The 21,749-nt window shown below is 48.4% G+C and overlaps 2 protein-coding genes across 3 annotated transcripts in view; both read right to left on the bottom strand.

Annotated features, from left to right (window-relative positions):
* LOC135390889 (uncharacterized) overlaps nt 1–10,323 on the bottom strand; it is a 74,186-nt gene extending 63,863 nt beyond the window's left edge. The window contains exons 1-2 of the mRNA XM_064620851.1: nt 9,825–10,323; nt 7,438–7,544 (exon numbers count right to left, since the gene is read on the bottom strand). Of these exons, the coding sequence (XP_064476921.1) occupies nt 7,438–7,544; nt 9,825–9,887 (170 nt within the window). The 5' untranslated portion in view covers nt 9,888–10,323. The remainder of the gene's footprint in view (nt 1–7,437; nt 7,545–9,824) is intronic.
* Nucleotides 10,324–10,813: 490 nt separating this feature from the next.
* On the bottom strand, nt 10,814–15,322 carry LOC135390888 (uncharacterized). Of its 2 annotated transcripts, XM_064620849.1 has the most exons (4): nt 15,159–15,322; nt 11,683–14,014; nt 11,372–11,484; nt 10,814–10,938 (listed from the first exon to the last, which is right to left on the bottom strand). In XM_064620849.1, the coding sequence occupies exons 2-4, from the start codon at nt 13,974–13,976 to the stop codon at nt 10,880–10,882; spliced, it is 2,466 nt and encodes an 821-aa protein (XP_064476919.1). In that variant the 5' UTR covers nt 13,977–14,014; nt 15,159–15,322; the 3' UTR covers nt 10,814–10,879. The 2 variants fall into 2 exon arrangements, with proteins under 2 accessions (XP_064476919.1, XP_064476920.1); XM_064620850.1 differs by lacking the exon at nt 11,372–11,484.
* Nucleotides 15,323–21,749: the final 6,427 nt, after the last annotated feature.

Below are 21,749 nucleotides of genomic sequence, written 5' to 3'. Positions count from 1 at the left end.
AATACTAGTCTTTATACTTCCGATGAACTTTCGTGCATTTAGTCTCGAATGCGACCAATGATTGAGGCAATGCATCTTGGTCCCAAAAGGTCTAAAATAGCTCAATTTCTTTCTTACTTTTTTTTACCTAGGTTTTACCTTTTAGCTTTTTGCCACTTTCTAGCATCATGTTTACACGTTTAAACTTTCGCTTCAGATCCTGGGATTCGTTTTTTGAGAAGCGACATGAGTTTCAAAATCCCGTAAGTCGTTATCTCTGTTCTTTTCCATTCATAATCGTGACAGTTGAGTGCTGTTAGAAGACTCTGTTCTTCATAGTGGTCATAATGCTCGGACAACAACTACGGTAGTGTATCTTGTTTTTGTCTTTCTTCGAGAAAAAGAAAAAGCAAGATGACATCAACCTGTTTTCTTCTTCACAACCTGACACCAATATGCAACATGCCCTTGAAGTGAAATTTCTGAAAAAGTGCACAGTTTACCGTTGATGCTTGCGTTTATACGTGTAAGTTTCAAATGTTTTTTTACTATATTTCCATGTTTTGTTTCGAACCATCCAAATTTAGGTTCGTATAAAACATGGAATGGCCAGTGCCTCATTTTACTGGAAGCCAAGAAGGTCTTTATTCCGGCATGAACACGCATCTCTTTGTAGTTAGACCTACACTCTTAAAACAAAACTTCACCGCATAACACTCCCCTAGCCAACCATCATCCCGGACGACATCGTTCTCTCACCTGATTCGTTGAAAACGGGAGGCGTGCGCTTCTATGTGATACTTATGCTGTTACGTTAATTGTCACAAAAGGGCGTACAGCCCGTGTTTTCCACAAGCTCAGAGCGATAACGGTATCATTCTGTGCTGTGGTTGGCCCTCAGCGAGTTGTCCGGCAAAGTACTGTCATTACCACCACCACCACTGTCATTACCACCAGCTCGCGTGGTTCACTGGTTTGCGTGCTGGCTATGTTACGACGCGACTGGGAAGTGCCCGGGTTCGAATCCTGATGACGGCTGTGCCCTGGGGTTTTTCCAGGGTTTTTCTTAGACGCTTTCAGACATATGTCGGCACAGTTCCATTAGAAGTCGGCCCAGGGCGTTAGTCGTAACGTTGCCCACTTCTGTGAGGCCGACAACGGCGAGCCCTTTCACTCCACTCCACCACCACCACTGTTAATTACCACATTACCCACATTACATTCATTACCACCTTACCCTTACCACCTTACCACCATTACCATTACCACCTTAACAACGGCGAGCTCTTTCAGTAATACCAACACTGTCATTGCCTTTTTACCCTACCTATCTGCCATGAAACAAAAGGGGTTATGCTTTAAATGTCAATTAATTATCGTGCGGACGTCGCGAGTGTAAATGCATAAACGCAAATATGAAAAAAAAAAGAGAAAAATAAAGGAAATGAAATGTGAGTATCCACGCCTTTCCCGCAGCGGAGCATCTATCATCGCTATCTATCGTACAAAGCAACTGGGTGTGGCACCATTAAAACTCCACGGCTAGCAACACTGTTACTCTGCGAGACGGCGGGGGGGGGGGGGGGGGGAGATATAAAGAGAGGGAGTAGCGGCGCGCGTGATGGGAAAACACAGCAGCAAACACTGGAGAGTTACAGGAAAGCACGTTCTCAACGCGTTCTCTATGTAAATGAGAGAGGCAAAGATATGGCGAATCCGTGTTCGTGTTTTTTGTATTCTCAACGCAGCCGTCAGAGTGAGGCTATCGTGTTTTCTGAGGCAAACACCCGATGCACTCTAGAAGGAGACCTTCCCCTCATAGCACGCTGTACGCCAAACCATTGCCACGAATGATACACTCTTAAAAATGAAGTTCACCCCATAGCACGCTCCTATCCAGCCATCTGCCATTTTTGTACCCAACATGGACTGCATAAGTGGTACAAAAATGGCGAACGCCTCCCGTTTTCAACAAATCAGGGCTGAGAACGATGTCATTCGGGATGATGGTTGGCTAGGAGCGTGCTACGCGGTGAAGTTTACTTTGTCTTCGTCCACTTGTTTTTGAAGTTGAAGTGCCAGCTGTGCTGGCTGGAGTTTTCCTTGGGTTTTCCTCAGACTCTTTCAGTCATATGTCGGCACAGTTCCCTTAGAAGTCGACCCAGGACGCACATTCCCCCAGGGCGTTAGTCATGGCGTTGCCCACCTCTATGAAGCTGACAACGGCGAGCCCTTTCGCCACCGCCACCACAACCACCATCATTTTTAAGAGTGTAGGGTTATCGCTTCTGATTCGAGGAGAGAGAGAGGGCGTACGCCTTTTTTGTGGAAATTATCACATATTTAAATTGCCAGAAGAAGGACTACGCCCCCTCTCTCTTCGAACCAGAAGCGATAACCCTACACTCTTAAAAATGAACTTCACCACATAGCATGCTCCTAGCCAACCATCATCTCGAATGATATCGTTATCTTCCCTGATTTGTTGAAAACGGGATCCATACGCCTTTTTTGTGACACTTATGCGGTTCATAAGTGTCATGAGCTATGATGTCAGCTATGATCATGCTATGCGGTGAAGCTCATTTTTAAGAGTGTACACTCTAAGAACAGAACTTCACCGCATAGCACACTGTGCGCCAACCATTGCCACGAATGATAGGATTGTCACTTCTGATTTAAAGAGAGATGTCTCTTCGTATCTGAAGCGATAACCCTATCATTCGTGGCAATGGTTGGCGCACAGCGTGCTATGCGGTGAAGTTCTACTTTTAGAGTGGAGACGTGGTAGGAGCTTAAATAAGGCTTAGAGGCCTGCGGTAGATTTGAATTTTTCCTCGGTGTCTGAAGTGTCGAAGTTTCAAGACATCTCACACTCTAAAAACTGAACTTCGCCGCATAGCACGTTCTGCGCCAACCATTGCCACGAATGACATGGTTACTGCTTTTTATTCGAAGAGAGAGAGAGAGAGAGAGGGGGGGGCGTACGCCTTTATGTGTCAATTTGGATACATGATAATTGACACAAAAAGGCGTACGCCTTCCTCTCTTCTCGAATCAGAAGCGATAACCCTATCAATCGTGGCAATGGTTGACGGACAGCGTGCTATGCGGTGAGGTTCTGTTTTTAGAGTGTAAGGGGTGGAATTGCAGTTTTTTGTTTTTCAAACACTTACTAAACGTTCGGTGGTCGTTCAAAGTGAAAGTATACAGAGCGAAACAAAACGTTACCAACACAGCGGAAGGAAGGATAATGGATGCATATAGTTTCGGTAAATTCTGACATTACCTCCACTGTCTGCCTATAGGCAGCCACGAACGATGATGTCATTTCTCTGAACGTCAACTTAGTTAGCAGCACACACTGAAATAGTTCATTTGTATTAGATTTGTATTAGGTATTGGGTTTCACAAAAACTAACGAACATATCCACGTCCTTCTTTTCTCCAATAGAATACATGCTACTGCCTCTACTTGGTGGATGAAAGGAACAAGACGATATATCTTAAAACAAGATGCTGCTCACTACATTTGCGCAATGAAAACAAAAATTACCCGCCAAAAGTCAAACCTCATAAACTCGTATTCACCTTGTGTCAGGCCTCGCCTCGTCCGCTACAGCAACCGCAGACGTATCCCAACACAGCTCTACCGAGCGACCCTTCTGCAAACCCAACCCTATACTACTAGTAGCACACTTAAGCGAAAACCAATTCCCATTCAGTTCACGGTCACACCCGACGTGCCGCTATACAGCCGTCAGATTCGGCGTAAACGCCTCCGGTGTCGTCAACCTTGGCGGAGGTCAACAAGCCGACGGCATTCGTTATTTTACTTGCTCTTCTTCACGGTCGTCCTCGTGCGCAATCAAAACGCCTCGTCTGGCAACAGTGGCGGCGGCGGCGGCGAGAAGCCGTTGAGCCCCAAATGGATGGCATTCGCTGAAATAATAATGACGGTATAAAAATGGCGATTAATGCGCAGTGCATTAGAGAGGATTAAAAGCGTAGGGCGGAGACCGCCGCTTCGGGTACGTGTATGGAGTGTGCGCTGAGGTCGCTACTGGCTCTTTTGTTTTCATCTGTGAGGTGTGGTATTTAAACTGGAACCCTGCACTCTTAGAAATGAACTTCACCGCATAGCACGCTGCTAGCAAACCATCTTCTCGAATGATATCGTTATCAGCTCTGATTTGTTGAAAACGGGAGGCGTAAGCCTTTTTTGTGACAATTATGAACAGCATAAGAGTCACAAAAAAGGCGTACGCCTCCCGTTTTCAACAAATCAGGGTAGATAACGATATCATTCGAGATAATGGTTGGCTAGGAGCGTGCTATGTGGTGAAGTTAATTTTTAAGAGTGTGGAGGTGGAACTCTTGCTGTAATTCAAGCGGGCCTGCACTCCTGAAACAAAACTTCACCGCATAACACGCTGAAGGCTGAATTTGGATTTGCGCGCGGGGCGTACGTTTTCAACAAATCGGGGATAAGAACGACATCATTCTGAATTACGATTACTTCTGAGCGTGTTATGCGGTGAAATTCTCATTATACACTCCAGAAACAGAACTTCACTGCATAGACTCTAAAAGCAGAGCTTCACTGCATAGCACGCTCCTAGCCAAACATCATCTCGAATGATATCGTTATCTGCCCCGATTTGTTGAAAACGGCAGGCGTACGCCTTTTTTGTGACACTTATGCTGTTCATAATTGTCACAAAAAAGGCGTACGCCTCCCGTTTTCAACGAATCAGGGCAGATAACGATATCATTCGAGATGATAGTTGGCTAGGAGCGTGCTATGCGGTGAAGTTCATTTCTAAGAGTGTATCATCGCGAATGACAACGTTCTCTCCATTGATTTAATGGTAACGGGGGACGTACGCCATTTTTGTGGCAGTTATATGAGCTGCGCAATGCCACAAAAATGGCGTACGCCCCTGTTTTGAGCAAGTCAGGGGAAAGAACGATGTCATTAGGGATGATGGTTGGCTAGGAGCGTGCTATGTGGTGAAGGTCATTTTTAAGGGTGTAACACGCTCTGCTCCAACCATTGCCACGAATGATAGGGTTGTCGCTTCTGATTCGAAGAAAGGTGGGGGCGTACGCCTTTTTGTGTCGCTTTGAATATATGATAATTGACACAAAGAGGCCGCCCCCTCTCTTTTCGAATCAGAAGCGATAACCCCATCATTTGTGGCAATGATTGGAGCAGAGCGTGCTGTGCGGTGAAATTCTGTTTTTACAGTGTAGAGTGTGCACTCTTAAATCAGAGCTTCATCGCAGGATACGCTCGAAAGCAACCGTGATTCAGAATGACGGCGTTATTTCCCCTGATTTTTGGGGGGAAAGGGGGGCGTACGCCTCCTTCTGATACTTATGCGGTTACGTTACTTTCCACAAATCAAGAGTGATAACGGATCATTCTACACTCTTAAAAATGAACTTCACCGCATAGCACACTCCTAGACAACCATAATCTCAAATGATATCGTTATCTGCCCTGGTTCGTTGAAAACGGGAGGCGTACGCCTTTTTTTGTGACAATTATGAACCGCATAAGTGTCACAAAAAAGGCGTACGCCCCCCGTTTTCAACAAATCAGGTCAGATAACGATATCATTCCAGATAGTGGTTGGCTTGGAGCGTGCTATGCGGTGAAGTTCATTTTTAAGAGTGTACGCAATGGTTGGCCTTCATCGTGTTATGTGGTGAAGTTCTGTTCAGTACTTGAGTGCCTGGACCGGTAGGGCTGCAGATCTCGTGGTGAGTGTGGTTGTGGAGTGTGGATCATGTCTATGGGCTCTGGCTTATGAAATTATGTCAACAGTACCGTATGTATTTCCATTACGGAAAGAACGGATAATATGCAACAGCGAAACCGAAACTTGAAATGCTGCACGTTGTTTGATAGCGATGCGATGCCGACATTGTGGAGTGCGTGCTTTCCTGGGTGCCGACAAAGAGAGCAAGGCCAATGGATGAGGAAGAAGAAGAAGATTCAGTTTGATGTACTTTGATACAAACTCTCAGTTCCCCTTTGGTCACAGGGTTCGTACAGAAAGCTTGACACCAAATTTCAAGGATAATTCAAGGATTTCAAGCATTCCAAATGGGAAAATCCAAGGAAGGTTCAAAGTTTATTTGAACCTTTATTCGGGTTTTGAGCTATGTAATTCCTGACACATGGGGGGGGGGGGGATATGTTTAATGCAAAGTAAGAAAAAAGGGACATTAACATCAATGTGTAGACGACTTTTCACTTTTAGGTTCACCCACTGCGGCGTTGTTGATTCCGATATATCGCGCACCTTGCTCGGTGGGGACTACTTCGTCCTGACCCAGCAGCGATACTGTTTATGTCCTAGCCACGCCGTGTGGAACTTGCGCTTTACGCGTAGCATGTCCTTAGACCCGAATTCGAAATATGAGACACCAGCAAGAAAGTTGAAAAGTTGAAAGTTGAAACAAGACGTCAACCATGACGTGCAAAGTAGAGTGTTCAACATGTCCGCCTATATGGTTCCTTCATCAACACAAACCCCAAGAGGCCACGCTCTTCCCTGCAAATGCTTTACACTTGCACTGTGTTCATTTCGGTTAAATTAACTGGCTCTGCACGCATTTTCAAGGAACATAAAGAGTAAGTTCGCATTTAAGGGGCTTCGACGGCCCTTGAAAAGCTTTTTTTTTTTAAATAGCCGTAATCAAGGACCTCAAGAGTCTGTACGAATTCGGTGGTCAGTACTTCATTAGTGCTGGAGCGGTGTTTATCGGTGATAACCTTGTGACCGGATTTTCGGAGTTTTTCGTGGATTTGTGGGACAACGCACGTAAAGCAGGGAAATAAAATATGTCCGCAGCTGTAACACAAATGGCATCGCGCACATTCATACCATGTCTTAGCGTGACAATGTCAGTACGACCTTCTTCTTCAGTCTTAGTCTTCGTAGTTGACACGGGACGTCTGCAGCAAGGATAGACGTCGAAGAAAGTTGGTTCGGAATAAAACTACCGCACTTTTTATCCCCGATGAGAGAATGTAGAAACCAACCCTGATCACCACTGCAGAACGCGCTCGATGTCACAGATGACATAACATAATAATCATCCATAATCATCGCATAATAATCATCCATTATCCTGATAGGCATCCTTTTCTATAGCTCACTGATGGTGGTGGCGGTAGAGAGCAAAGGATAAGATATGAACCTAATATAAAGATACTCGATACAAAAAGTAGTCTTAGAAATCGAAAAAAAAAAAAATGACAGCTGTCGAACACGACACTGTCCGCATTGAGGATTTTGCCCGCACTAAGTCTAAAGTGATTCTGGACTTCGAAGGATCAAACACGACATTGAACTTGTCGCGTGAGATACGCCAATAAGGAAGTGAGTGCACCAGGGACCAATCGATGTGCCAGTTTTACAATGACAATTTTTATTTACTCACCTGATGAAGCCTGCAGAGACCGCGTACTCTGTCACGTGATTTTTGGCCAGCTTCCTCTTCTTGAGCCACCGTTCTTCCGGTACCAGGTACACGTGCAAGTCCACCAACTGAAAGAAGGACGCAACTGTATGTGGTCACTTTGTTCGTCCAATCCAATATTGCGCTGACAGAGAGTACAAGATGTACAAGGTGACAATTTGTAGTACACGCTTAAAAATGAACTTCACCGCATAGCACGCTCCTAGCAAACCATCGTCTTGAATGATATCGCTATCTGCCCTGATTTGTTGAAAACGGGAGGCGTACGCCATTTTTGTGACACTTGTGCTGTTCATAATTGTAACAGAAAAGGCGTACGCCCCCCGTTTTCAACAAATCAGGGCAGATAACGATATCATTCGAGATAATGGTTGGCTAGGAGCGTGCTATGCGGTGAAGTTCATTTTTAAGAGTGTAGTGTGTTACAAATACTGCCTAAATCAGAACTTCACCGCATAGCATGTTCTCACCCTAACCCATCCCGAAAGACATCGTTCTGCCCCCTGATTGGCTAAAAACTGGAGGTGTACGCCTTTTCGTGACACTTACGCTGTTGTGTTTAGTGTCACAAAAAGGCGTACGTCCCGTGCTTTCCACAAATCAGTAGTGATAACGGTATCGCTCTGCCACTCTAAACACAGAGCTTCACTTCATAGCACGCTCCTAGCCAACCATAATCCCGAATGACAACGTTCTCAATCCTTGATTTGATGACAACGGGGGGGGGGGGGGGGGGGGTACGCGATGTTTTATGGCAATTATGAGCTGCATAATGCCACAAAACTGGCGTACGCCCCCCGTTTCAACACCATCACCACCATTATCTATTTTTAGAGGTGGGGAGTTTGTGACGATCTTTATTACAGTGCGAGTTCAGTGTGAGAAGTCAACTATTTCGCCCGTACTCGTTCATGCTTAGTGTTCTGTCTTTGCATCTGTAAAGTAGTCCGGCAAATATATTTTTTTTAATATTGACTCCTTACGCAAATATTTTACGCGTTTGTCTCAATCTTCGTCGCCACGTGGGGTCTTAGGGACTGGTCATTTGGCGCCGAAAGGAAACCTCAGTGCACCTCATGTGAAGTAAATCGGCATAATACCTTGAGCGCAATAGCTTACAAAATAAAGCGTGCACCGCACACATGGATAAGACCTGTTTTGACTATAAACCAGGAAATTGCTTCGTTAGTTGCTTTTTAATTCAATTGCTGCGCTATACCCTTAGAGCAACTTTATTTAATCGAAACTTAACATGACAGTGGCGTCACGGATGGAACCGCACTCTAAAAACAGAGCTTCACCGCATAGCACACTCCCAGCCAACCATCATCTCTAATGACAACGTTCTTCCCCTTGGTTTGACGAAAACGGGGGGCATACACTCTAAAAGCAGAACTTCACCGCATAGCACACTCTGCGCCAATGATAGGGTTATCGCTTCTCGCTCGAAGAGAGAGGAAGGCATACGCTTTTTGTGTGTGTGTGTGTCAATTTGGATATATGATAATTGACACAAACAGGCGTACGCCTTCCTCTCTCTTCGATTCAGAAGCGATAACCCTATCATTCATGGCAATGGTTGGCGCAGAACGTGCTAAGCTGTGAAGTGTACATTCTAAAAAATGAACTTCACCGCATAGCACGGTCCTAGCCATCCATCGTCTCGAATGATACCGTTATCTGCCCTCATTTCTTGAAAACGGGATGCATACGCCTTTTTGTGACAGTTATGAACAGCATAAGTGTCACAAAAAAAGTCGTACGCCTATCGTTTTCAACAAATCAGGTCAGATAGTCCAGATGATGGTTGGCTAGGAACGTGCTTTGAGGTGAAGTTCATTTTCAGGAGTATGCGTCTCGTTTTTTTGTGGCAATCATGAGCTGCATAGTGCCAAAAAATGGCGTACGCCGCCCGTTTTCAGCAAATCGGGAAAGAACGACGTCACTCAGAACAATGATTATGATTAGATGATTATTATTATAATGATTAGGGTGCATTAGGCACCCTAATGATGGGTTGGCTAGGAGCGTGCGATGTGGTGAAGTTCATTTCTACTTTTACTTCGCTCATTTTTAACGGTGCAGTGCTGCATGAAACCGCCTGTATTTCAACAGGAAAAATAAATTTGAAAAATACGTAGAGATCGGCATTTACTTGAGCCCCATCAATACTGACCATGGGTAGCACAAAACTGTGTCCACGTCGATAACATACAGTTTCGTTAAACGCTTGCACAGCAGACGAACACACCGCTGCAAGCCAAACATCTTCCACGTGCTGCCATGCACACAAACCATCGTCGCCTTTCAACGCATCGCTGCTAGCCCTAACCCTCAAAGGTACCCACCTGCTCGGACGGCGGTCGACGTCCCATTCCACTCCTCTGACGCGCCGAACGAACTTCATCCATGTCTCACACGGCGCCCAGTTCTTCTCACATCAACATGTCTTCCTCAACAGTTGTCCCGGGACGCGAAAGTAATAAGTAAAAGATGGAACACAAGTCAAAGTGTTTAACACTAAACAAGTCTCCTTCAGAGAGAGGGTAGTCGAAGGGAGAACGACCAAAGCGACCTCTGGACGAGACCGTCGGTCGATGCTTGAGGACCGCTGCCAGGCAACGGCCAGACGTGACGACTAGAAGGCCGATGGCGGGCGGTCGAGGGATGGCGGTGTCCTCGTTCGCTCTGTATGTGCTTTACTTGTTGGAGGAACAGTCAGCCTTGAACAGCTTGTGTCGGATCAGCGAGTGACTGTGTCATCGTAGCAAACTGCGGGAAGGTTGCCCGTTGGGCGGGGCTGAACGCACGCTGCTTTCCGATTAGCGGAGTACTCGACGAGATACGCGCACATCATAAGCCTTAAATACCTTCGATGGCGATAGCATCGAAACACACGCGCATGTCGTACAGGAGAATTTTACGTGCTGCCATTTCCACGTCATCCAATGGGTACTAAACGTCCAAGATGCGAATATACTTTCAGGCCTAACCCAAGCAACGAAATGTGAAGGCATACAAAGTATACCGTCCCGGCCGGTTATTTGCTTCTCTTGTCGGTTGAATGGCAGTGCCGGCAGCGTTTGGCTGGAATTTTGCAACACAAGGAATTTCATTAGGAAACTCCGCAACCTGTTCTGTGGACGCGAACACTATGCTTATATGCACACTGCCATATGTGATGTGATGTATCTCCCAAACTAGGGCTAATACATAGTGCTGCTTGAGACATATCTTGATACCTCGCCTTTGAGAACACCCCACCTGTCAGCTGATTATCGCTCGTGTCCGTATCTGTTTATGCGCGGCGCGCAAGAGGAAGAGAAACAAGCCAACATTAATTAGTGACCATTTAATTAGTGAGCAAGCACACAGCAGTTTGTGGGCGTCGTGACGGGGAACGCTATTCCACCACAGTCGGTTTAGTCGCCTCCAAGGCAGCGGCCTTACCAGCCGAACCCACTGAAAAGATAAAAACGAAGATCAGTCAAACAACCCTGGTGCTATCCAACATGTGTCGACACCGCATCAAACCGCAAAGGATCCTCGTCACACCCTAAAACGAGGTTCATTTGCAGCAGTACACTGTCAGAAGGTCGACCCAGTTACTGTCCCAAGTAATGTAACGTGATCCGAAAGAACAGCACGTGCAGTACCCTTAACCCGTGTTCCTTGAATCACATAACATTGCTGAGATATGTATCAGTGAGTAGCTTACATTCTGCTCCAATACAGAGGGCAGATAATCTCATGGCGAGAACACAAGAGATACCGCGGTCGTTAGATCGCTTGCTATGGCATCCGTCTGGGCCGACCGTAACACTGATTTGCGTGGGACTCTGCTCAGTGTCCGTATTTCGCGGTGTCCCTATAAGTTTATGAAACGGGGACTCACAGGGATTCATGCCGGTAATGGCCAAGATGACGACGATCAAGACGAAGATGAACAGAAAAACCAGGAGCATAATGAGGGACCTCTCCGGAAATAGGGACATGCTGTCATCGTCCCTGCAAACGTTTTAAACGCCAATGTAACCCAGCTGACTGCTTTACATCAATTTCCAACCAACTCGCTGCGATTGATCCACTACCGTGCACATCTGGTCTGGCTGCAGCACGATTGCTCTAGAAGACCGTATACTCTGGCATGCCATGACATTTTAGAATAACCCAGAACCACTAAACTGTGCGGAGGAAAAGGCTCACCGAGGTCTTGGAGGAGGAACACTGTAGGGCTGAGGAGAGCCTGGCCGGCTGCCCGGTCGTGGTCCTACGAGCGGCATTCTGACTGGTGTGCGTGGAGCAGATGGCGCGTTCGAAGGCAAGGATGGCACGCGCATGGGCCCCCTCTGCACGAACGTCTGCGCGGACATATGTACTGGCCCGCCATATTGTGGTGGCAAACGCTGTGGTGGCCCCATGTGCGTAGGGGCCAAGTGGGCGGCTTGAGGCGGAGGCGAAAATCTGCTCATGGAGACCTGACTGCCACCATGTGCGCCGTACAAAGGTGCCTGAATATAAGGCCTCTGTTGCATTCCTAACCTTGGAGCAGCGAAGACTGGCGGAGGCGGCGGTAAGGGCGGCGGAGAAGACGACCTCGGTCCCACCGCCTGAGGACCCTGAGGACCCAACGCCTGTGTTGAGGTCCTAATATAAGTCTGGCTAACGGTCGGCCCTAACTGCCTTTGCGATGCCTCGTCATTCGTCTCGGTCGACGTCGAAGTCCCTTCCATCTTACGGATAACTTCGTAGATGACTCTTTCTGTTGAAGAGATACAGTTTTCTTCCAACGGCTGTCTGTTATGCTGCTGGAAATCGCGAAGCTGATGCGTGATATTCATGGTTTTTGGCAGCAGACACTGAGACTGTGGAACTAGTGACTGCGACACCGTCGTTTGGGACGCTTGCTGTGCAGGACTGCGTTGGCCTGGTGGGGTCTGATGCGGTGGCGGTGGAGGTGGTGGATGCTGCGGTGGCGGTGGTGGATGCTGCGGTGGAGGTGGTGGATGCTGCGGTGGCGGTGGTGGATGCTGCACCTGTTGGGGCGGGGGTGGTGGATGCTGCACCTGTTGGGGCGGGGGTGGCGGCGGAGGAGCTTGCTGGGGTGGAGGAGGTGGCGCTTGCTGAGGTGGAGGTGGCGGAGAAAATCGCTGAGCTGGAAGAAGTTCTTCTCGCGACGCCCTCATAGCCATGCCATGACGAATCGCCTCGAGTTCGTAGGGGGACCTATAATCCTGTGCTGCCAGTCTAGACTGCTGTGCAGCTGCCATGGCAGCCGCTTGAGCCACACGCGTTTCGCTCAGGTTGACGACTACTGTGGTAGGTGGCAAAATGATAGGCCTTCGTGAGTCTTCTCGCGGAGGCGGAGGAGGGGTAGGGGGTCTCTGCGGTTCCGCGTACCTGTCGTAACCGTAATGGTCGTAATAACTCTGGGGCGGAGGCGGCGGCGGTGGTCCTAACTGTGGCGGTCCCACCCGTTCAGTCGCGACGCGGGTGTGCGGCATGGAGACTTCCTCGTAGTACTCTTCGTAAACTGCGGGGCGAGTGACGACCTGGACTTGTGGAGTGATCTGGATCTGCTGTGGCAGATCGTAGTACATTTGCTGAGGAGCTTCTCGCGAAATTGATTCACGATGGAAGGAGTCCCGAGGTCCAGGTTGTTGCTGCTGCTGTTGAGGAACGCGTGTGTTGGACCGTCTACGTTCAAACATCTGGACCTCGATGTAGTTCCGGCCTTCTTCCTCATCTTCATATTCGTCAGTGTAAATCCGCTCGGCGTATACAGGACCTGTCTCCTGCATGGCCCGCTTCATAGAATCGGACGGTGGAGGTGGAATTCCCATGGGCTTCTTCTGAGCACCTGCATCCATGCTGTGTTTGTGGTCCTTGTCTTTCTTCTCCGGTGAAGTGCCCATGCTCGACTTACGATCAAGTGCGTCAGCTTCTGCCTTCTTCGGTGACTTCTTCTCTTTCTTGGGCTTTGGCGGTGGCGGTGGCTCGCTTGACACTTCGGAACCCTTCGACAAGTCAGACTTCGCAGATGACTTTTCAGACTTCAAGCTAATCTCGGACTTGTCGGAAGATTTATCAGATTTCACCGATAAGGATTCTGGCTCTTTAGCGGGCGATTTCTTATGCTTTTCATCCTTTTTGGGAGAAGGCTCCTTGGAATGCTTCTCGGCCTTCGGAGATTTCTCGCTTTTAGGAGACTTTTCTTTCGGAGACTTCTTGTCCTTGGGAGACTTTTCCTTTGGAGACTTTTCCTTTGGAGACTTTTCACCTTTTGGAGACTTCTTGTCAGCCTTCTTATCCTCCTTGCCTTTCTTATCTCCTTTGTCCTTTCCTTTCTTGTCGTCCTTACCGCCCTTCTTGTCATCCTTGCCTCCTTTCTTGTCATCCTTGCCTCCTTTCTTGTCATCCTTGCCTCCCTTCTTTCCCTTTTTGTCATCCTTTCCTCCCTTCTTTCCCTTTTTGTCGTCATCATCCTCCTCTTCGGGCATGACTACTTGTCAGTGGATGACCGCAGTCAGGTGAACACCTTGCAAGAAAAGTTACCTATAGTACTCTCTAACGCGGCCGGTGTGCACATTGTACAGGCAATGAACCACCATGTCCGCAACAGTCACCATATATAACGATACGTGAGGGCATCAACAAAAACTTTACATGAGCCGAACATTAGGTGACTAGGATGACTGGTACTGCCCGGTACTATAGTGTTATAGCCCAGCATTTAACCAAAACTCTTGGCCTTCGACCCCAAGCAAGCTCGTTACGATCGAATTACAGTGTATGTGCAGAAAAAAAACTTAACACACATCTGCACACATAAATCGAAGTCCACTTCCTGAGGAACTTCCGGTGGCGCACGATGGCTTATTTATGCGTGCGAAATCTACAAAAAAATCCTGGAAGCCATATTCACCGTCAAAAAATAAGCACGCGAAAACGTCGGCTTCCATGCATTAGAATAGGGCAACAGGGCAGTCTCAGGTGAGTTGTGCGCAGATACCGCTAGGGGAGCTATCTGTGCGGAAACCGAAACGATGTCCCACATGGATGCTCATCGGTAGTGCCCCTAGCGGTACCTGCACAACACTCACCTGAGACCGCCACGTTGCCATGTTCGAATGCATGGAAGCAGACGTGTTCGCGCTCTGTTGAGTATGGCTTCCAGAATTTTTGTAGCTTTCGCACGCATAAAGAAGTCATCGTGCGCCCTCAGTAAGTTCCTCGGGTAAGTAGACGAGTTACGTGTGCAAACACCGGTTAGGTTTAACTGCACACACCCAGTAGATACTTGGAACGCCTAATCGGGCACCTTGGCGTAGCGGACTACAGTAACGGTATACCCACATCTATCAAAAGTGCGTAGCATGAACTTTTTTCAGAAGACATACCACGCGGGGACATGCACTGTACAAGAATCCTAACCTGAGCTTTAGTACAACGTACTGTAAGAGTGGAAGTGGAAATTAACAAGCCTGAAATGCTGCGCTGGGGAGGGGTACAGATGACATCATCGCTATGCTCGCGTAGACTGTGCTTTAAACCAATGCGGGAACTCCCAAGCTGACAGAAAAACGCCACCACGATCAAGAACAGGCGACATCTACGTGTTCAGGAAATGCTCGAATCGCCTCAGAAGGCATGCCCTCATTTGGCCTAAAGTGGGTACGCACCTCACAGCCGGGCTATGGACGCCAGGATATTCTTTTGAGGCCGGTGCCTTCTGTTGCTGCTGTGCGCTGTTGCTGCTGACGCCCGAGGACCTCGGTGCCAGATCGTCAGTCCATCCTGTCCGAAACTGTTCCAGGGTCTGACCGTTCTTTTCCGAAGTACGCGCGCACGTGATGATGACGAAAGCACGGCTATGGCTGCGCGAGCCCGGTTTTCTCGGCGGTCATCATTCAACTTTTTTGCGGCTTGCAGGCTTGCACGATGTTTTTGTCCAACAGAGACAGCGGAAAACAGTGTGGAAGTACTGCAAAAGAGAAACGATGTGCTACAAAATAAAAAATGTAGTCATCAACATCTCGCTTGGCTCAGAGCAAACGACAGCGGAAGAAGAAAAAGAAGTAGTTTGGTTGTGTGTTGCCAACCCCTATCGCCTCCCGGGCCTCCGTTCCTTCCATTCCATCCCTCGGATGTAGTTTACTTATTTACTTTCCTAACCGTTTCGCTAATTTTTAAAATTGAGTGGTCCTGATACGGAACTACGCCTCATCCCTCTTATTCGGTAATCTCTTGCATGTCACCTATACACAACGATTCGCTTAGCTCCATAATCGCTCATCATTGAATCTCCAGGTACCATGGTCAGTTGTCATTGGGCCACTTTGAGGGAAAGAAGCTGTTACGGCTTGCATGACTTCTATGGGTCACATTGTACAAGCTCACCTGGGACGACCGAGTTCGTACGTACTGCTTACCATAATTTCATTTCTGTCATTTTGTTAACCGATTTGTATATTCACTTTACCTTTGCTGCTGTTGCCCTTGTTGTTGTATTGTAACCCCACTCCCCTCTATTTGCCCTCCGGGCCCTGAGGGTATGTCAATAAATAAATAAATAAGAGGCTGTTTTGCTCATAATTTAATACGCGGACAGATTAGCCTCCATGGCATTGAGAGTGAGCAGGGGGATAACAGCACACACAGATGCATGTGGTGCTGTACCTTCGTTCGTCATCCCACTGCTCACTCTTCGTGCAATGGATAGTCCACGGGATAGTCAGTCCTGTGAGTCAGTCACCAACTAGGCAGCCTTAACAGCCAAGCCAAGGAGAGTAGCCTCGACTGATCGAGAGCCAAGCGCTTCTTTCAATGAATACGTCACTGCAACATTACGTTTGTAATGAAGAGAAAATTGGTGCATAATAAACAACTGTTACTTTACTTATTGTTTGCATTGTTTTGTTTCGCCTTTGGTTAACATCTCTAGTACGTGTCAACGGGATAGGATCCCGCGACAGCTCGTGTGGGCTATTCAAGTTTGGACGTGGGCACTGCTAATAAGTAGCGTAGCCAGAACATGGGGAGGAGGATTTCGCCCTATCGCCTATTTTTTCTCTCCCAAATGCACTACCAAAGGTACGGTTTCGGGAGGGGTTTGAACCCCCCACCCCACCCCTTTGACAACGCCAGTGACTTAGATCAAGCTCCTTCGCTTCCATTAAGAGGATCCTGATTATCAGCATTTGCTTGCTAGCTAGCTCAAGGAAAGCTGCATGAAGATTGTAATGGGGATTGCATGGGGATTGTAAGACGTATGAATGGTCGTTCGGCTGTTAGACCTACACTCTTGGTTGCTACTCAAGCCAGCTGCATGCAGTCTGTATAAACTAAAGTATAAACTTGCTTCACATTAATGCATTTTCACTAATGACCTATTACGAAAACAAATTTCAGCCATGCCATCTTTTATTGCTCCGTTCATGAATTTGGCACCAAAATCAATACAACAGTGGCCGTGTAGCCAGGCATGCCTCGAAGCAGGAGCTGCTGCATCTGCGGTGTGAGTCCAGTGTTGGTGATCGGCTGGGACATAACGATGGGAGATTTGTTGCCGGGGACTGCCGGAGGTCCCATACCCATGTTCATGCCCATTCCACCCATGCTGCCGCTCATCATGCCCATGGACTGGCCTCCAACAGGGGACATCGGCCTGGAACCACCTCTGTTGAGCCTCTCTCCGCTCATGTTGACGATGACTGTCGTTGATGGGGTCTTGAAAGCCATGGGAGGGGAACCTGGTGTTAGGGTCGTAGTCTGCGGTCCCATCTGATTTGCGACATTCTGCGACTGCATCATTCCCATCATACCTGGACCACCGCCCATACCTCCCATCTGCATGCCACCCATGCCGCCCATACCCCCCATGCCAGCCATGCCTCCCATTCCTCCCATACCACCCATCATGCCCGATTGCATGAACGGGGGTGGGCCGCCCATTCCTCCCATTCCTCCCATACCTCCCATACCCCCCATACCACCCATGCCCATTCCCATGGGCATCTGCATCGGTCTTGGTGGTCTGTCATAGTACATGTCCATGGGAGAACGGGGTCGTCCACCCCCGAATCCGCCGTAAGGGTCTTCGCCGCCGAAGAACTGAGGTTGAGGAGACCCTCTTCTGGGCGGGTAGCACGTGATGTCGACGTAGAAATCGTCATCGTATCCGTCATCGTACATAGACTGTCCTTCGCTGTAGTAGCCACCCATACCCATCATTCCCATGCGGGGCATCATAGCACCGGGAGCCCCTCCAGGGGGTGGGGCACCGTGTGCACCTGGAGCAGCGGGGGCTGCAGGAGCCCCTGCAGCTGGGGCGGCTGCAGCTGGCGCAGCGGCGGCGGGAGCTGCTGCGGCTGGAGCTGCTGCTGGGGCAGCAGCAGCAGGGGCTGCGGCAGGGGGTGGGGCTGGTGAAGCTGCAGCTGGGGCAGGAGACGCTGCAGCAGGGGCTGGCGACGCTGGCTTGGGACTTCCACCACCAGATCCTCCAGCAGATGCTTCCTCCGGGGCGGAGGATGCTTCCTCGGACGGCGCCTCTTTCTTCGGAGACTTCCCCTTGCCTCCTTTCTTGCCTTTGTCCTTGCTGCCTTTGCCACCCTTGCCTCCTTTTTTTCCTTTGTCCTTGCTGCCTTTGCCACCCTTGCCTCCTTTCTTTCCTTTGTCTTTGCTGCCCTTTCCTCCCTTGCCTCCCTTTGCTCCCTTGCCTCCTTTCTTCTTGGCATCATCATCCTCTTCCTCAGGCATGGTTAAGGGCGGGGCTGGAAGGCAACCGGCCCGAAGATGTGGTTAATCTGGAATAGAAAAGCAGTATTAGAAGGGAACCAACTTCGATCCAGGGCAGTCATTGGGTATAAGAAATACCTAAGTCTCAAAGCAAGAGGCAGGGCACTATGGGCAAGCGTAGAGCAAGAGACCAACCAGGCCGATGGCTCAGACGCACTGACCGATCGGACGAGACCCAACGCTCGAGACAATGCGCACGAGCCCACGTAAGCATGCGTCGCGAGACGCAACGTCACTAATGCGCGTGCCGATGCGGATTCACAATCTTGCGACAAACGAACAAACACAAAGCGCAAGCGAATCCACTGGCGTTCTTATACGCTGTAACAAGACGATAACGAAATTAATTTTTGCTCGCTTTTACGCAACAGATCTGACGTATGAGACTCCTAAACCCGGCACGCAAACTGCACTCTCACTCTCTGAACGTTTCGTTCCTGACTTGCCCTACGAAAATCGTGCTGAATAGGTCCGTGGCGAGATATGGCACGGTGTGAACATTGAAGACCTATTAGACCGACACGTAGACTAGATCAAATTTTGCGTACCGTAAAACTGTAAACACACTACGACGGAACAGACGTTAGGGCAGGTACAGAGTGGGAAGGAAATCAACAACCAACAATCAACTTACCGACCGGTCCGGTCAGCAGACCGCGGAGGAGGCTAGTGTTCCAAAGCCGGGGAAGCTATATGCTTCACCACCCGACCTTCCACAGCGGAGAACCCAGGCCGACTGAGAATTAATGGGCCACTCAGCGGGATCCAAAGGCGGCTGCACGTGCAACCAGCTACGTCACTTCCGTTTACCTTCGTCTTTCTTCTTCTCTGCTGTACCCGAACTGGCTCTGGACAGGCATCGTTCTTGTGAAGGCACCGAAATTATTTTTACTGCATGTTGCCGAAGGGAAGGTGATCGTAGACCTGCTGTCCTTTCAGTAGAAGCACTCTTCCTGATGATAGTCGGCTAATAATAATAATGAGATAATTCAAATGCATCTAACAGTTGCACGCATATTTGAGTGGTCTCCACGCAGACCAGGCAGAGAGTCGTGGTTATAGCGGCTGTACCTCTCGACTTTTTGCCTTCCCAGCTATGTCGGTCAACTAACACGCTTCAGTTTTGACATCAGAGGACACAAGGCGCTTTTGGTATCTAAAAGCAGCTCTGTTGCTGAGTTTCGTAGCGTTCCGGTGAAATAGGGTGGCTTTCGTTGATCTGCAACAAGAAGTATCGGTGACGACCAGAACCGATCTACAGCCACAAACTTTCTCGGCTAATAATAATAATTAGTTTACTTTACCAACGAGTTGGTAGGAGGCTCAGGCAAAGAGCTGCTATCATATGTCGCATACTGAACCGGGAGCTGAATCGGGAACAGGAAGGAGCGCAATGGCAAGAAGAAAAAGACCTGCGGCATAGCCAGAAGAATATTTCGGGAGGGGTTCTATGGGGACTTTACATGGGAGAGGAGGATTTTCCCTCGTTTCCCTCTCCCTAACGCTCTACCAAATTTACCGTCTCGAGGGGGTTGAACACCCCCCCTGGCTACGCCAGTGCCTGCGATTCAGCGATGTCCTCCTCTGGAAACCCCCAAAGGCCGTCAAATTTTCTACTCTCCATTTTATTCGTTTTATTTTTCCTTCTGCCGAGACAGCTTTTAAACAAGTCGTTTCCATACTGCTTCCATCTCTTCGTCTTATTTATCCACTATTTTATCTTCTGGCCACGGCGCATACGTTTCCGTTGGGACAACTATATTCTACGCGATAATATCCACCATTTCATCGACACATCGATTCTTATCTTTATCCTTTCGTCCAATATCCCTTCGCACAATGGTCAGTGATCAACTGTCCTACGGCTATGTGCAACATAGCTTGCAGCAAAGAGAAGATGTCCACCATGCCGGAACGGAAAAGACGTTCCACCTGTCCAGTTGACTAGTAAGTGCACACACCCTCAGCATCCTCATCGGTCAGAGTTGGCACACGCATCAGGGTTGCGGAGTTGCCATGATTCCGGAGTTGGAATGATTCCGGAATCATTCCAGATTTATCAGAGCCCGGAATGGAATTGGAATGGAATGGCAGAAACTGTCCTATAGGAATGGGAATGGAATGGTCTGGGTGCCCCGGTGGCAGTTTTGGTTTCAACGTGCTGGTTTCTGCGCTCACACCCTTTGCACCGCACCTGCACACGGTCAAGAGTGAAATAACCTTGTCTTTGTGCTTTTTCCGTGCTTGGTAATGTCAATCTCCTCTAGCACTGCTGGACTTGCCAGTATGGTTAGCGGCCCTTTTCTTTTATTGGGGGAATTAGCAGAATGGAATTGGGTTGCCAAGCCATTCCAGGAGTGGGAACTGTGGGAACATACCTTTTCATTCCGAGGAATTGAAAGGAATTGAATTATCCCAAATCTCCATTCCTCGGAATGGAATTGGAGCGGAATGGGAGAACCCATTCCGCAACCATGGCACGCATAATCACTTCTATAGCGCTGGCACGGCGAATCTCGTTTGCTGGATGAAAGCCAGAAAGCGCGAGGAAGAAGTGCAGTGCTGTTTCCGGCCGTTGGACGTTGTGTTATGTTCGAGAGCAGACATTCCAGCCGCAGGATCGTCGTGCATGGAAATTCCTTCCTGCAAGAAACATCGTGCAAGGAACATCGCTAGCTTTTATGTAACGTATACTGGGAATCCTGGTTTTGATCGGACTTACTGTATTTCTTTCTTGATCTCAGTCATTTTGGTCTATGTACGTCCTTGCCATGCACCAGAGCGGTAATACCGTGCCTTTTGCGGTTTCACTGAGTGATGTCTTATTCTCATATGTTGTTCCGTGATTACTCTGACTGTGTATTGCTGAATTTGGAATTGTTCAATGCAACGTGAACAGGATATTCGTTAGCTTTCGTTGTCTATGGATTGTGCTTGGTGTTCTTTTATCATACGAGTGCTTTCTTTACGTGCAGAGTACAATGTTACGGTTGTGCGTTCTCTCAGCGAATCAGTAAAGTTAGTAAAGAGAGTACAAAAAGAGCGTGTTGTTTAAACGAATACATAGGAACGCGGATAAGACACGGTCGGACAACACAGACACGTCAGCGTTCTCGTGTCTGTGTTGTCTGTCCGTGTCTTCCGCGTTCCTTAATCAGTATGCAGTAACGTTAGCTTTCTGGACGATAACTTGCCCAGGTACGAGTTCCCATTAACCCATGGTCAGTGAGCTTCCATGTTCTAGCTTATTATGGCGTTTACGCAGTGGATTGTGGAGTCAACTTTCGATAAGCAACGCGGGTGGGTCTATGAGACCCATGTGAGAACATCCAGAGGATATCGCGAGACTAATGGCACAGTACACGCATCGGATGTCTTTGGAAAGTTTATCTACGATTAGTGCCTCCATTAGACGTGAGTCCCTCTACTCCAGCTGATTCTGCTCCTTATCCTGACGATCAGAGACGTAGCGACGG

Source organism: Ornithodoros turicata, chromosome 4 (assembly GCF_037126465.1).
Source record: "Ornithodoros turicata isolate Travis chromosome 4, ASM3712646v1, whole genome shotgun sequence".
Lineage (NCBI taxonomy): Eukaryota > Metazoa > Arthropoda > Arachnida > Ixodida > Argasidae > Ornithodoros > Ornithodoros turicata.
Note: the sequence above shows the minus strand (reverse complement) of the source record. Positions and strands in the feature narration are given on the sequence as shown.

What these genes read in the sequence shown, in the direction of transcription:
- LOC135390888 (XM_064620849.1), bottom strand. Translation starts at nt 13,976, where the DNA reads ATGCCCGAAGAGGAGGATGATGACGACAAAAAGGGAAAGAAGGGAGGA. An exon ending in GTTCCTCCTCCAAGACCTCG is followed by an intron (nt 11,485 to 11,682) that starts GTGAGCCTTTTC and finishes AAACGTTTGCAG; the next exon opens with GGACGATGACAGCATGTCCC. An exon ending in CATTACCGGCATGAATCCCT is followed by an intron (nt 10,939 to 11,371) that starts GTGAGTCCCCGT and finishes TTATCTTTTCAG; the next exon opens with TGGGTTCGGCTGGTAAGGCC.